Source organism: Capricornis sumatraensis, chromosome 2 (assembly GCF_032405125.1).
Source record: "Capricornis sumatraensis isolate serow.1 chromosome 2, serow.2, whole genome shotgun sequence".
Taxonomy (NCBI): Eukaryota; Metazoa; Chordata; class Mammalia; order Artiodactyla; family Bovidae; genus Capricornis; species Capricornis sumatraensis.
Window position 1 is genome coordinate 17,506,659 of NC_091070.1, and position 15,136 is coordinate 17,521,794.

Genomic DNA, 15,136 nt, shown 5'->3' on the forward strand with positions numbered 1-15,136 from the left:
TCTATAAACAAGAGAAACAATTTGTTAAACTGCTGTTGGGAATTATATTAATCAGTACAAAACAGTTTTGAAGAAAGTTATAAGCTATAGTAGTCTCTCAAAATTGTGCATTTATCAAGGTCTCAGGAAGTACCTACCCAATGAGAATGAAGTTCTAACACTCTATGTTGAGTATTTCTTTCAATTACAAAGTGAAAATCTACAATTCCTTTTCCAGTTTTATAATAAACAGAGTATGGAAAGAAATATAGTTAAAAATCATTTTAAACTAAAAGACTGGAGAGCAGACAGAAATACAGAATTTTAAAAGCATTACTCGTACTGGCAGATTACATTTTTAGTGTGTTACAATACCCTTCCTTTGGGGAAGCAATCCTCCTCAAATGCATTCTACATGATCTGAGTCAGACTTAGGGTTCCAATCTGCATGTGCACCCCGCCCCCAGGCTGGCCCATCTCAGTGCTCTATGCTACTTGGCTAAAGGACTGGTTCCAGGAAAGGTATGTAAGCCAAGATGGAATAGTCAGAGGCCTCCCAAGGACCTTTTCTGGGCAATTTTCAGAAAACATCTTCTTCCTTTTGGGATTACAAGATTTAAAGACATATAAACTGGAGCTCCTATTGGTCACCTGCCTGAGCGCAAGGTCAAAGAATAATAATAATGCATGAGTGAAGCAGAACTCTGAAATGTAAAAAAAAGCAAGAACAAGAGCACATTCCTAAGACATCACTAAGCGTCATGGATCTGGGGAGGGATGGACTGGGAGTTTGGGGTTAGCAGACGCAAACTATTACATTTAGAATGGATAAACAAGGTCCTATTATATAGCACACGGGACTATACTGAACATCCTGTGATAAACCATAATGAAAAAGAATATAAAAGAGAATGTATATATAACTGAGTCACTTTGCTGTACAGCAGAAATTAACACAACACTGTAAATCAACTCTACGTCAATAAAAAGTCAGTCAGTAAGAGTCAAGGATCAAGATATGCTCAAAACTATTTCTACTCCTAGAATTTTGATGTATGTGAATAAAATCCTTTTGCTTAAGCTAGTTTGATTTGACATTCTATCACTTAAAACTCAAAGACTTTCCAATATACTTGCACTGTACAGAGAAAAATAACTTGCAACCTAGTAAACTCAGTAATTATTCCAGCACACTCTATCGTAAAAGGCTTACTTCATGGATTACAGTGGCTTCTTACCTTCAGTTCAGTTCAGTCGCTCAGTAATGTCTGACTCTTTGCAACCCCATGAATCGCTTTAGAACACCTAATAAAGATACTTACTGAATTATGCCCGAACGCATCATGAAATACACAGCATGGCCCCTAAATAAATGTGATCTGGGTACTCACACTCATCCAGCCCCAACTGATAGGCCAGGTTCTGAAGGCCTCGTACCTTCTCCATCAAGTTAGCTGTGGTGAGGCTCCCCAGTTCTGAAACAGAATCATTCACTTGAATACCATTTCTCTCCTTTCTAGTAACAACTCACATGGGTTGCAAACCCTTGCTATAGAAGTTTTCAAACTTAATTACTATTGAGTAAATAGAAAATGGATCCATATCTCTTCTTATCCAATCACTCACCCTAAACACACAGACATACAAACCAGTGAATTTTTCCACCACTGCAAATGCCTCATATGAACTTACCCACTTAATGAGAAGAGAGTTAGCATAAATACAATAGCAATTACGTGTTTTATCCTGAGGATCCTTTTATAACATTTGCTTTGCTATCATACGAAATGAATACACTACTAAAATATGGAAGCTTGTGATTGGACACAGCATTGAGAAAGCCTACAGACAGATCTTTGACTTGCAGTATGGACACCATCTCCACCGTCATTCACAAGTCCTCACTGGTCCAGCTGGTACCTCCCAGGTGAAAAGAAGGTGAGTGTGAAAGTCACTCAGTCACGTCCGACTCTTTGCAACCCCATGGACTATATAGTTCATGGAATTGGCCAGGCCAGAATACTGGAGTGGGTAGCTGTTCCCAACCCAGGTAGATCTTCCCAACACAGGGATTGAACGCAGGTTTCCCACATTACAGGCAGATTCTTTACTTGCTGACCACCAGGGAAGCCCAAGAATATAGGAGTGGGTAGCCTATCCCTTCTCCAGGGGATATTCCCAACGTACCCAGGAATAGAATCAGGATCTCCTACACTGCAGGCAGATTCTTCACCAGCTGAGCTACCAGGGAAGCCCTTCCCAGGTGCATAGTGATAAAGAATCTGCCAGCCAGTACTGGAGACCCAGGAGAGGTGTGTTCAATCCCTAGGTCAGGAAGATCCTCTGGAGTAGAAAATGGCAACCTGCTCCAATATTCTTGACTGGAAAATTCCATCGACAGAGGAGCCTGGCAAGCTACAGTTCATGGGGTCTCAAAGAGTTATACATGACTGAGCACACATACACAATATTTCAATTAACAATAAAATAGCAATAAAACACTAAATAAAATAGCGATAAAAAGTAAATAAGTAAGAGTCAAGGATCAAGATATGCTCAAAGCTATTTCTACTCCTAGAATTTTTACTTATGTGAATAAAATCCTTTTGCTTAAGCTAGTTTGATTTGACATTTTATCACTTAAAACTCTAACAGTTTCCAATATACTTGCACTGTACAGAGAAAAATAACTTATAACCTAGTAAACTCAGTAATTATTCCAGCACACTCTATCATAAAAGGCATACTTTGTTTAGAAAAAAAAGACTAAATATTAATCCAAACTTTTCCTTCAAATCAAATGCCTATAAAAATTGTTAAAGTTTACCAGAAAAGACAGTAGGCTTAAAGTAAAAACTTACTTTCCAAGATTTTCATTTAAATAGCACCCTATGTCTTAGGCTTAAGACATAGGTCAATTTGCATAAAACATAATGCTCTGATCCTTTACTAAAACTTCGAGGTTTCCTTAGAAAATACATGCTGATGGAATATATAAATGTCTGTTTGGAACATTAAAGCAATGAACCTGAGATGCCCTTGAGACTTAATTTTCCCCTGGCTGGAGGAGGGGATCTGCTTTTAAGTATTTCACTCAGAACAATGAATTACTTCTGAGATCAAATAGAGGTGTTATTTTCTGCAACTTATCATGCCACAATTATTATCTATATCTTGCATAAGTAGACTTTCTCGATCTGTTCAGCTGCTTAAATAGCTTAAGAATCCTGGATTTTCTACCTTAACTTCAGTCTATTACTTCACCACCATCATGAATCTTACCACTAGAAGGACGATAAAAAATTAAATAAAGTAGAGCAAAATCAAGGAAAATGAATGTTTTTTAATTTAAATTTCTACTTTGTGGTTGAGTTCCAAGTCATTTATCAAATATTCACTACTTACAGTATTCTTTGTTGGAGAAATTGATAAGACAGAAAGAACTAAAAGACAGAGTCTTAACCCACTCCAGGGTTGTCAATTAATAGTACTGGCAACAATAGATGGCAGTAAATCTTAAATAAGCCACTTGAGTTATAGCAGTAACAGACTAGTCTTAACAAGATCAGAGTTTAAATTTTAACTCTTTCTAATAAAACTTGGTTTAAGTTAACCTCTGAAACTTAGATATCATACTTAACTCAAAGAACCTTTACGAGAATTAGAATGAGAAAATTTACATGAGAGCTTTTGATTAACTCTGAGCATCATACAAAATAAAGTTAATATTATAGGAACTTAGCAGCAGCAGCAATCATTATGATTGAGTCTTGAATTGGTAAGATTTCTACACATGAAAAAGTAGAGAAGGGCATTTAGATATGAAAAACATGAGTATGATGGCTAAATAGGCAATTTGAAGCCAAGAATACTTGTAAGGGAATAGTGAGAGAAAAACTGTTAAGGTGGTATGTGGAGGAACAAATGTCAGGCCAAAAGTTAAAGGTCACCAGCATTGCTTACCTTTCAACATGTCGATGTCATCACGTTCTATTTCAGCCATCCATTTGGGTGGAGAGCTAGTAATAGGCTGTCAGAAAATAATATATCCATTCAGACAAATGCAAAGTATGAAGAGACCCTATTCTTCTTTCTTATAAGAAAAAGAGCTTTTCACATAGCTGTCTGACTCTGCAACTCCATGGCCTATAGCCTACCAGGCTCCTCTGTCCATGGAATAATCCACCCGGGAAACCCTTGAAAACAGTGGCAAATTATAATTTCAAATACCTAGACTTCTCCAGGTTCAGATATGGCCTACATAGAGAACCCTTACAAAACAATACTCTTCATCTTTAAAAGCTGGTTTTAAAGAAATGATCTTAGAAAATTAGGTCTGACTACTGTTACTGCTATATGTATAACAGATTGGTATAGCCGTGAAAGAAACTACTGGAAATTCACGATTAGTGAAAGCCTCCAACTGAACTGTTTGAAACAATCAGGAAGTAACATTTGCTGACAGAGGAGAAGATTTTCAAAGAAAAATCAAGAATGAGAAAATCTTCAATCTGAACAAGAGAATACTGGAATACTCATCACTTAAAATTTCATTTTATTGTAAATGTTATAGAGAACTTTAGAATTTTAAGTTTCTTCTCATTCCTGATAATGAACTTACAAAATATGAAAGAGAGCTCATTCTTAGAACAGCTTTGGCATACCAGCCTTCAATCCAGGCTACACATGAGAACCAGCTGTGTAACTTTAAAAATATACAAATAACTAGGCCAGAACCCAGATGCACTGATTCAGAGTATCAGGGTGTAGGAGAGGGTCCAGTGGGAAGAACTGAGCAAGGGCATTACGTATCTATTTTTTAAAAGCTCCACAGCTGGTATATGAACAATTCTGATGAGATTTCCCTTCAACTTTGAGCCCTTTTCCTTTTCCTTTTCTTAAATTGAAGTATAACTGACACATACCATTATATTAGTTTTGGGTGTACAGCATAATAATTCAGTATTTGTGCATATTGGGAAATGACTGCTACAAGAAGTCTAGTTGACATTCACCACCATATATGGCTACAAAAGTTTTTTTCTTGTAATAGGTGAGCTACCAGGGAAGCCCTAAGATCTCTTAGCAACTTTCAAACAGGCAATACAGTATTATTAACTACAGTTATATTATTAACTGTAGTTACCATGCTGTATATTCTACCTCCAGGACTTATTTATGCTTTTCTTTTTCAAAAAATTCACTTTTACTTGGTACTATGTGATAAGTAAAACACTTTACATGTATCATGTCATTTACTTTCCAAATCAACCCTATGAAAAAAGTATTATTACCCTCCTCATTTCACAAATTAAAAAAACAACAGATGTTTAGGAAGATTATAAGTCACTTGCCTCAAGTCATAGAGCTACTGGAACCATGATTCAAAACCCATGAAGTCTGAGTTCCAAAACCACTACTCTACCTTCCCTTGAAGGTTTTAGGTCAAATTCACTACTTTTACCCCTAGTAGGGAATCAGAATATTCCAGGAGATCTTAACCTGAGGCCCTGGGATGGCCCTGAATGCATAGAAACAAAACTCAATACGTATGTCCATACTTCTAGGGAAAAGGTATAGGTATTTCATCAGATTTTCAAAATACACCATGCTCTAATAAAAGTTTTAAAAACCACTTATTTATGTTTACAACTCAAAGTAGTTAGTTGTAACAAATATAATTAACTAAAAATTCAGTATGAATGAGAATTTACGAAAACTAAACCAAATCTATTTAATCTACTAGACAAAAGCTGATCTAATACTAGCTACTGTGTATTGCTTATTAGTTCTTGGTACTATGCAAAGCATTTTACATCCATTATGCCATTTTATACTAAGAAGCCTATGAGATAGTATTAGATGAGAAAACTAAGGCTGAAAGATGTTAGGAAGCTTGCTCAGGTCACAGATAGTGAAATAACAGATTCAAGATTCAAATCAAAGTGTATCTGCCTTTAAAACCCTATGCTATCCTTCACCCTATGCTCAGGCCTTCCTGGATGTTAAAGTCACACACTCCAGCTTTCATACAACCCTACCTTCTGGAAAAATAGAAGCTACAAAAAAAAATAGAAGCTACATGAACAAATATGTTCATGTTACCTGAAAGCCACAGGCCTTAATATTTAACTCAGTATTTTTAACCCTAAGTTAACCTTTAACCTAATGAGTAGAGAATGTTAAGCATATGGTAAGGTACTAAGAGAGTTAATTACAAATCCCTAATCTGTTAATAGAAACAGCATGAGCTTTGGAATCAGACAGATCTCTGCTCAAATCCTAGCCAGTCACTCACGAGGACTTGGGCAAGTAACTTAACTTTAAGCTTCTCTGCTAGTCAGTGCTTCTAACTTTGGGCACAAACGCTTCTGCTGCTGCTGCTAAGTCGCTTCAGTCGTGTCCGACTCTGTGCGACCCCACAGACGGCAGCCCACCAGGCACCCCCATCCCTGGGATTCGCCAGGCAAGAACACTGGAGTGGGTTGCCATTTCCTTCTCCAATGCATGAACGTGAAAAGTGAAAGTGAAGTCGCTCAGTCATGTCTGATTCTTAGCGACCCCATGGACTGCAGCCTACCAGGCTCCTCCGTCCATGGGATTTTCCAGGCAAGAGTACTGGAGTGGGTTGCCATTGCCTTCTCCAACAAACGCTTCTAAGTATGTATAATAAGAATGGATGCTAGTAAGTAGACTTATGGGTTGAAAGCCTGGTTTTGCCATTTATAGCCTATAATCTTGGGTAAACTGCTTAACATCTTTGTGCCTATCTGTCTGTAAAATATGAATAATAGTACCTATACGTCATATGGGTTGGTTTGTTTGTTTGTTTCCTGGCCACATCACACAGCTTGCAGGATCTTAGTTTCCCAACCAGGGATTGAATCTAGGGCCAGGACAGTGAAAGCACTGAGTCCTAACAACTGGACTGCCAGGGAAATCCCCCTCATATGGTTTCAGTTCAGTACAGTTCAGTCCAATCACTCAGTCGTGTCCAGCTCTTTACGACCCCATGAATTGCAGCACGCCAGGCCTCCCTGTCCATCATCAACTCCCGGAATTCACTCAGACTCACGTTCATTGAGTCGGTGATGCCATCCAACCATCTTATCCTCTGTCGTCCCCTTTTCCTCCTGCCCTCAATCCCTCCCAGCATCAGAGTCTTTTCCAATGAGTCAACTCTTCGCATGAGGTGGCCAAAGTACTGGAGTTTCAGCTTTAGCATTATTGCTTTTCCAAATGAACTAAAGAACACCCAGGGCTGATCTCCTTTAGAATGGACTGGTTGGATCTCCTTGCAGTCCAAGGGACTCTCAAGAGTCTTTTCCAACACCACAGTTCAAAAGCATCAATTCTTTGGTGCTCCGCTTTCTTCACAGTCCAACTCTCACATCCATACATGACCACTGGAAAAACCATAGCCTTGACTAGACAGACCTTTGTTGGCAAAGTAATGTCTCTGCTTTTGAATATGCTATCTAGGTTGGTCATAACTTTCCTTCCAAGGAGTAAGCATCTTTTAATTTCATGGCTGCAGTCACCACCTGCAGTGATTTTGGAGCCCCAAAAAATAAAGTCTGACACTGTTTCCACTGTTTCCCCATCTATTTCCCATGAAGTGATGGGGCCAGATGCCATGATCTTCGTTTTCTGAATGTTGAGCTTTAAGCCAACTTTTTCACTCTCCTCTTTCACTCTCATCAAGAGGCTTTTTAGTTCCTCTTCACTTTCTGCCATAAGGGTGGTGTCATCTGCATATCTGAGGTTATTGGTATTTCTCCCGGCAATCTTGATTCCAGCTTGTGCTTCTTCCAGCCCAGCGTTTCTCATGATGTACTCTGCACAGAAGTTAAATAAGCAGGGTGACAATATACAGCCTTGACGTACTCCTTTTCCTATTTGGAACCAGTCTGTTGTTCCATGTCCAGTTGTAACTGTTGCTTCCTGACCTGCATATAGGTTTCTCATATGGTTTGGTAAAGACTAAATAATGTACGTAAAGCGCTTAGAACAGTGCCTGGCATATGGTACGCACCATGTACATGCTAGCTAACATCATAACCATCCTATCTTCCTGGTTGTGGGAATACGTAAGAGAACATATCTAGAGCATCCAGCACAATGGCTGCTGCCCCAGGAAATGGAAAAGCTGTAGCTCTAATGAATATCTTTCTTCAGTTTTCGATGAGCCACTGAGAAACTTCAAAATCCTTCAAGGAGGTATAAGTTAAAGTCATAATGCATCACATAAACAAAAGAGAAACACTTCAAAATCATAGTTTGGGCCAAAAGAATACTGGCGCTACGTTAAATATTTCAATTGCTTTACCTTAAAATCTTTTAAGCTGAGAGAAGAGGCAAATAGCCAAAGGTCAAAATATCAAAATAGAGCATTAACATCATTAACATGATGATGATATAAACATTCAGGGTTGCAGTTACAAAATACTATGAAGGTAATAACATTATTCTTGAAAATAAAGAAATTAAAAGATACTTGAGATTTTACCCAGAAGCAAAAAACTGGAAAAACTTCATTATGTGAGATATTACTTACACTTTTGAAGGAAGCTGCAAATTCAGCAACACCTGGTACTAAAAAGAAAAAACAGAACATTAATCATTCAATATTGGCTACTATGTAAGGAAATGGGCACTTCCATACACAGTCATCCTCTTTCATGTGCACAAAGATATACATTGTGAAATCGTTTATACTATCTAAACTTCTATATTATCAGGTTTTCAAATAGGGTATGAGTTCATAAGCTATAGTAAATCTAGACAATAAAATTTTAAAATGAAGTAAACCTATACCTATCAACATGGAAAGAGCCACTGATAAATTACTAGGCATTAAATTAAGTTAAGCTGTAGGTCACTAATACAGCTCAGTTCAGTTCAGTTCAGTCACTCAGTCGTGTCTGACTCTTTGCGACCCCATGAATCGCAGCACGCCCGACCTCCCTGTCCCTCACCAACTCCCGGAGTTCACTCAGACTCAGGTGCATTGAGTCGGTGATGCCATCCAGCCATCTCATCTCTGTCGTCCCCTTCTCCTCCTGCCCCCAATCCCTCCCAGCATCAGAGTCTTTTCCAATGAGTCAACTCTTCGCATGAGGTGGCCAGAGTACTAGAGTTTCAGCTTTAGCATCCTTCCTTCCAAAGAACACCCAGGACTGATCTCCTATACAACCCCATAACAAAACAAAGCAAAAAAATTCTATATACTTTAAAATATTTATTTGCTTACTTGTGTAAGCATTAAAAAAAATACACAATTTCTGTACTGAACTACAACAGCAGTTAACTTTATCAGCACTTAAAGGACGCAAGGAATTACTTGATACATTTCATACTGTCTGAGTTATTACAGATATAGCTTTTAAAAATAATTCTTTTGGGTGGGAGGTGGGAGGGGGGTTCATGTTTGGGAACTCATGTACACCCGTGGTAGATTCATGTCAATGTATGGCAAAACCAATACAGTATTGTAAAGTAAAATACAGTAAAAATAAAAATTAAAAAATAAGTAATTATTTTTTTAAAGGTTCTCTATCATTTTCTGAGTCACACTGTGCTCTGAAAGAACTGAACTACTAAACAGCTATTCTTACTACCAGACCACAGAATTCAGTCTCTTCCTCTGAAATAAAATTTTAATCATTACAGTTAAATGATAACTCTTCAAAAATGTTCCTCAAAGTAGCACTGGTTTTCCCATTGATTTTGATATCAAGAAACCAAAAACTTACATTGTTCTGGCCAAAGGTCTGGTGAAGCCCGGTCAAGTTTTTCAAAACTTAGCAAAGATGCTTCTAGATCTGCTCCTAGAACAAAACACCCAGATAAGCCAAGAAGGAACAAAACACATTATTTTACATGTTATGACATATCAATCTCAAAGGACATAAACTGGTACACTCACTCACCTGGAAGTCTAGAGATTTGAGTTCTATGATTACTGATGCTACTGTCCCATGATTTACACAAATAAATGATTTCCTTACTCTCCCCGTCTTTAAAAAGGGAGACAATATTTTAGTAGGGTGTTGGGGAAAATGAATGTTCAAAACCACCTGTATCTTTACTCGTGTGTGTGTGTGTGTGAGTGTCTGTGTGTGTATTAAGTCATTCAGTTGTGTCCAACTCTTTGTGACGCTATGGACTGTAGCCCCCCCAGGCTCCTCTGTCCGAGGAACTCTCCAGACAAGAATACTGGAGTGGGTTGCCATTCCCTATTCCAGGGAATCTTCCAGACCCAGGGTTCAAACCCTGGTCTCCTACATTGCAGGAGGATTTTTTTTACCACATGAACCACCAGGGAAGCCCATCTTTACTCATACTCAGACTCTCCTTCCAGTCACTGAAGTCCCTGCTATCAGAAAAGACAAACTCCTCTGCTCAGGCTCTGGATTCCACCTTCTCTTGCTTTGTCAAAGACATCATAGTGAATAATCTATTGCACAACCAGTTTCTACCCTCTCTACTGGCTCATACTCAACAAGTAAGTCTGCTCTGGAATTTACCTTCTTTGAAGAAACTCTTGAGCCCATGACTTCCTCACTACTTCACAGCAAAAGTTTTTTAGCTGTCCATCCTGTTGTCTCCTCTTCCTCACCTCACAGTCTTTCTTTGGCCTACCACAAACAGGCTTCTACCCCTACATGCATGGAAACAGCTGTCACGGAGGTCACTGATGACCTGTGTTGCTAAATCCAGTGATCACTTCTCTGTTCTCTCTTATGTGACCCCTCTGCAGCATCCAATCACTGACCACTCTCCTTCAAACACTCCAGCTTCTACAAAAGCACTATGCTGGTTCTTCCCCTTCCTCACGGATTCCTTCAGTCTCCCCTTCCACTCAGGGCCCACCGTAGGCTGGCTTCACTCTCGACTGAAAGTCTCCCAAGGAAATCTCATCTAGTCCCATACCCTTTACCATCATTTATATGCCAAGGACTCCATATTTCTCTTTCCAGCCCCAATATTTTCCCGAACTTCAGAGTTATATATCTAAGTGGCTATGTGACATCTCTATGTGTGAAAAACTTTAATCCCCATCTTCTCCATCTCAGTAAACAGCACCACCATCAACTCCAGTTCTCAATCCAAAAACCCAGGGGTCATCCTTCATGCCTCCCTTTCTTTCATCCTTCCCATTATCAATCTATTCATAAATCCAGTAGTTTCTATCTAAACCACACTCTGAAATTTCATTAATTAAGCAAGAAACTATCGTTTCTCTCCTGTACGACTTCAATAGGCTCTTACCATCTCCCTGCTCCCATTCTTACCCCTCCCCATCCCTACTCTCAAACCTACTTTCCAAAAAGTAAAATGTCAATCAGTTCAAGCCACTCTCCAGCTTAAAAGACTTCTTCCCAGCTAAATTCATGAATGCATACCTACTGTGACCTATAAAATCCTATATGACCCAGCCCCTGCCTAATTTTTTGACACCATTTCTTTTCCACTCTTGCCCTGGAACACAGAAGGTGTTTAATATTAACAACAACAGTTAACATTTGTTAAGTACATTACTTTGTGTTCAGTATACTAATCAGCTGCATAAATTAGCTAATTTAATGATATAAACATTGGTTCCTAACATGTTCTGGGTAAGCCAAATTTTTGAAAATCTGAAAAAAAAGCTATGAACCCAGAAAATGTACATATTTATAAAATCTTTCAACATGTCCTTTTCTCTAAACAAAATTTCCTCCCAATAGTCTAAGGAACTCCCAAGTTCACATCAGGATTATCTACAATAGCCAAGACATCGGAACAACCTAAGTGTTCACTGATGGATAAAGAAAGTTTGAAAATACACACATATACACACACACACACAAATGGAATATTATTCAGCCATATATAAATGAGGAAATCCTGTCATTTGTGACAACCTATATGGACATTGAAGGCATTATGATAAATGAAATAAAACAAATATAATACAACCTCACTTATGAGTGCAATCTAAAATAAGCAAACAGACAAACTCACAGAAAAAGAGATCATACTCATGGTTATTAGAAGTGGGAGTAACAAGGGGGGTAATTAGAGGAAAGTGGTCAAAAGGTACAAACTTTAGGTTACAAGGTAAATAAGTATTAGGGGTGTAATGATGACTATACCTAACACTGCTGTATGACAGACAGGAAAGTTAAAAGAGTAAATCCTAAGTGTGTTCATCAAAAGGAGAAAACTTTTTGCCTTTATTCTTCTTTCCTTTTTACTGTACTGCTGTGAGAAGATGGATGTTAGCTGAACCAATCTATTTACTCTAAGGAAATTTCCATTGACATTCTAATTGGTAAAGAACTCAACTCTAAAAAACTGCCTTAACTAGATATGTGAAACACAAAATCCCAATTTTCAAACTTCCAAGGAATGCTACTTTTGGAAAGTTCGAGCATAACAAAAATAAACTTATTGAGGGTAGGATTCAATAACCAACAAGCATGACCTTGATACCACAGTCTAGGATATAACTTGACTCTACTGTGTTATTCTCATACATTGAGTAACAAATGACTTTAGATTTCAATTTTCTTCTTTTCAAGGAGGTCCCAGCAAATTAAGCATTAAAAAGAGAAAGAGTGAAAGATCTAAATTTTTTTTCATAGCAAGATAATTTTAATTAAATCTTATAGACAGAAACAGGTGGAACTCTAAAAATAGAAGAGAGAGAGCTAGGCAGTAGTATATTTTAGGATAAGACATTTATTTAGATGCAAAATTTAAGTTCACAGTGCTCAACCTGTTTTTGTCAGATTAAAAAGATTAGAGGGAAAAGGATAAAGCTATGCAAAAGATGAGCATGAAAACTTTTAAAGTCAAGTGTGCAAATAGAGTGAGAGTGGACATGGTTAAAAGGCAAAAGGAAAAAAAAAAAACATTTCCAATATTCTTCCTGGCCAAAGGAAGGAAAAGAAATTGAGAGAAGACAAGGGAAAATCAAATATAAGGAACAAAAATATAAAGACAACTTAGTTATAAACTAAAAATTTTCATAGCCATTACTTCTATCACTTGGTTGATTTTTTTCCAACTGCGGTAAAATATACATAAAACATACCATTTTAGCCAGTATTAAGTGTACAGTTCAGGGGCATTAAGTACATTTACACTGCTTTGCAACCATCATCACCATCCATTGCTACAACTTTTTCATGTTCCCAATCTGAAAGTCTACACCCATTAAATAAATAACAACTCCACATTCCCTTGGCTAACTTTTTAAATGCTCTTTATTTTTTTCCTGGCCAAAAAAAGAAAAAGACATTTCATTTTTAACAAGAGAGCACTCAGGCAGGATCAAGAATCTCTTTTGACTTTCAATACCCGTAATTTCTTATACAGTATGTGGTTGCTTGTCATTGTTTAGTAGCTAAATCATGTCCAACTCTTTGCGACCCCATGGACGGTAGCCTGCCAGCCTCCTCTGCCCATGGGATCTCCCAGGCAAGAATACTGGAGCGTGTTGCCATCTCCTTCTCCAGGGGATCTTCCTGACTCAGGGACCCATGTCTCCTGCATTGGCAGGCGGATTCTTTACTGCTGAGTCACCAGGGAAGCCCCATACAGTATGTACCCATGCTCAAAAACCTTAAAATATTATTTAAGCATATATCTAATCATTCTTTCAATAAACATGAATTGAAGACCTACTGCTTGCCAGTAGGCGAGGCACTGTGTTAAGCCCTGAGACCCAACTACCAACGAAACAGACTTGGAATTTTAAATCTGGACTGAACGGGGCAAACTTGACATAATAAATTGTTCTGTCTATGAAGGTACTGAGAAAGTGAATGGTGAAGAGGGGCAAGTCCAGATACTGTGCTCTGTGAAAGCCTCTCTGGGAGGTGACATTTAAATGAGACCTGAAACTGCCAAAGTGTTTACATGTTTGATTAATCTTCTTCTTTCCCAATGCACCTAGTAAAACGCCTTTCATAAAGCAGGATCTCAGTATAGCTTTTCTGGCCACAAGTTCCTCATTCCTGAAATGAACTTTCAAGATTCCTTCCAAACACAAAATGAGAGAAAACTACATATCAGTGAAATGGACGTGGGGATGGAATAGTCGAAGCAAAAACAGTTCAGAAATGACTGCAAAACTTTAATCCTAAAACAGAACGGAGAGCAAAAGCCTGGGGGTATACCAAAACCACTCAATTGCTATCTGAGATGAGTTGCATCTTCGACAACATATAAGCAGAAATCGTTCAATCACTCAGCCTTAAGAAACAATTCATAAAGCAGAAACAAGAGAGGTAGAGACGTGTACATGACTACGCTAAAAAGCTCAGTTCTATTTCCCTCGGGACTCTCAGAGTTAGGGACCGAGAGGGTCTCCTGCTTCCGTAGCTGCCAGGGCAACGGCCCCAATCTAAGGAGACGGGAGAGAATTATTTTTCTCTTGTGGTTCAATCCCAGGATGAGGTCAGCCACTAACCCTAGCTAGCGCTTAAGAGAATCAAAAAATCGTTCCAGATGCTCAAAGAGAAAAGAACTGACCTTTTTCAGTGAGGCGCCCGGAGGAGAAAGCTACACTAAGGCGCCTCCTTTCCTCATCAGTATCTCTTCCTCGGCCATCAGTCTCACCCAAACGAGGCTAAAGGAGGACCAGGGCGACCCTCGTCCTTTTGCCCAGAAAAGGTCCCAAGCGGGCGCCCTCCTCCATCTGCCTGGTACACTGAGAAGAAACCAGGCACCTCTGGAGCCGCTGTGAAGAACCGGCGAGCTTAAGAAGCAGCCACATCGCTTAGAAAAGAAGTGGAAGGGAAAGGATAGGAGCCCACGAAAGAAATGTAAATTCGAGTGGTAGATGGAAACGGAAGTTCCCAGGAGAGCGCAGAAGGATGTGGCAGGCGAAAGGTCTCTAAGCCGGTTCTTACCGTCCGTGGGAGACGCCATCTTCCAACCCATGTCACGTGACGTGGCCAACTGTCGGCGGGAAAGCTTGGATCCGTAAGCCACGCCCCCAAAGAGAAACCCTTCCCTCAAACCCAGGAGCCGGGTTCGTCTCCCCGCCCCTATAGGGACAATCTTTACATAGGCCCGCCCCCCGGTGCTAGCCACACCTCCCCTCGCGCAGTGGATGAGGCGGAGCTACTGCAAAAATTCTTGCATGAACTTATTTACTTCC

The 15,136-nt window shown here is 39.1% G+C and overlaps 1 protein-coding gene across 2 annotated transcripts in view; it reads right to left on the reverse strand.

The window, feature by feature from the left end:
* Positions 1–14,916, reverse strand: part of LIN52 (lin-52 DREAM MuvB core complex component) — a 118,722-nt gene extending 103,806 nt beyond the window's left edge. The window contains exons 1-5 of one of the 2 annotated variants that reach the window (XM_068965091.1): positions 14,886–14,916; positions 9,735–9,809; positions 8,537–8,574; positions 3,943–4,009; positions 1,371–1,454 (exon numbers count right to left, since the gene is read on the reverse strand). In XM_068965091.1, the coding sequence (XP_068821192.1) occupies positions 1,371–1,454; positions 3,943–4,009; positions 8,537–8,574; positions 9,735–9,809; positions 14,886–14,916 (295 nt within the window). The remainder of the gene's footprint in view (positions 1–1,370; positions 1,455–3,942; positions 4,010–8,536; positions 8,575–9,734; positions 9,810–14,885) is intronic. The other variant, XM_068965092.1, reaches the window with a different exon arrangement.
* Positions 14,917–15,136: the final 220 nt, after the last annotated feature.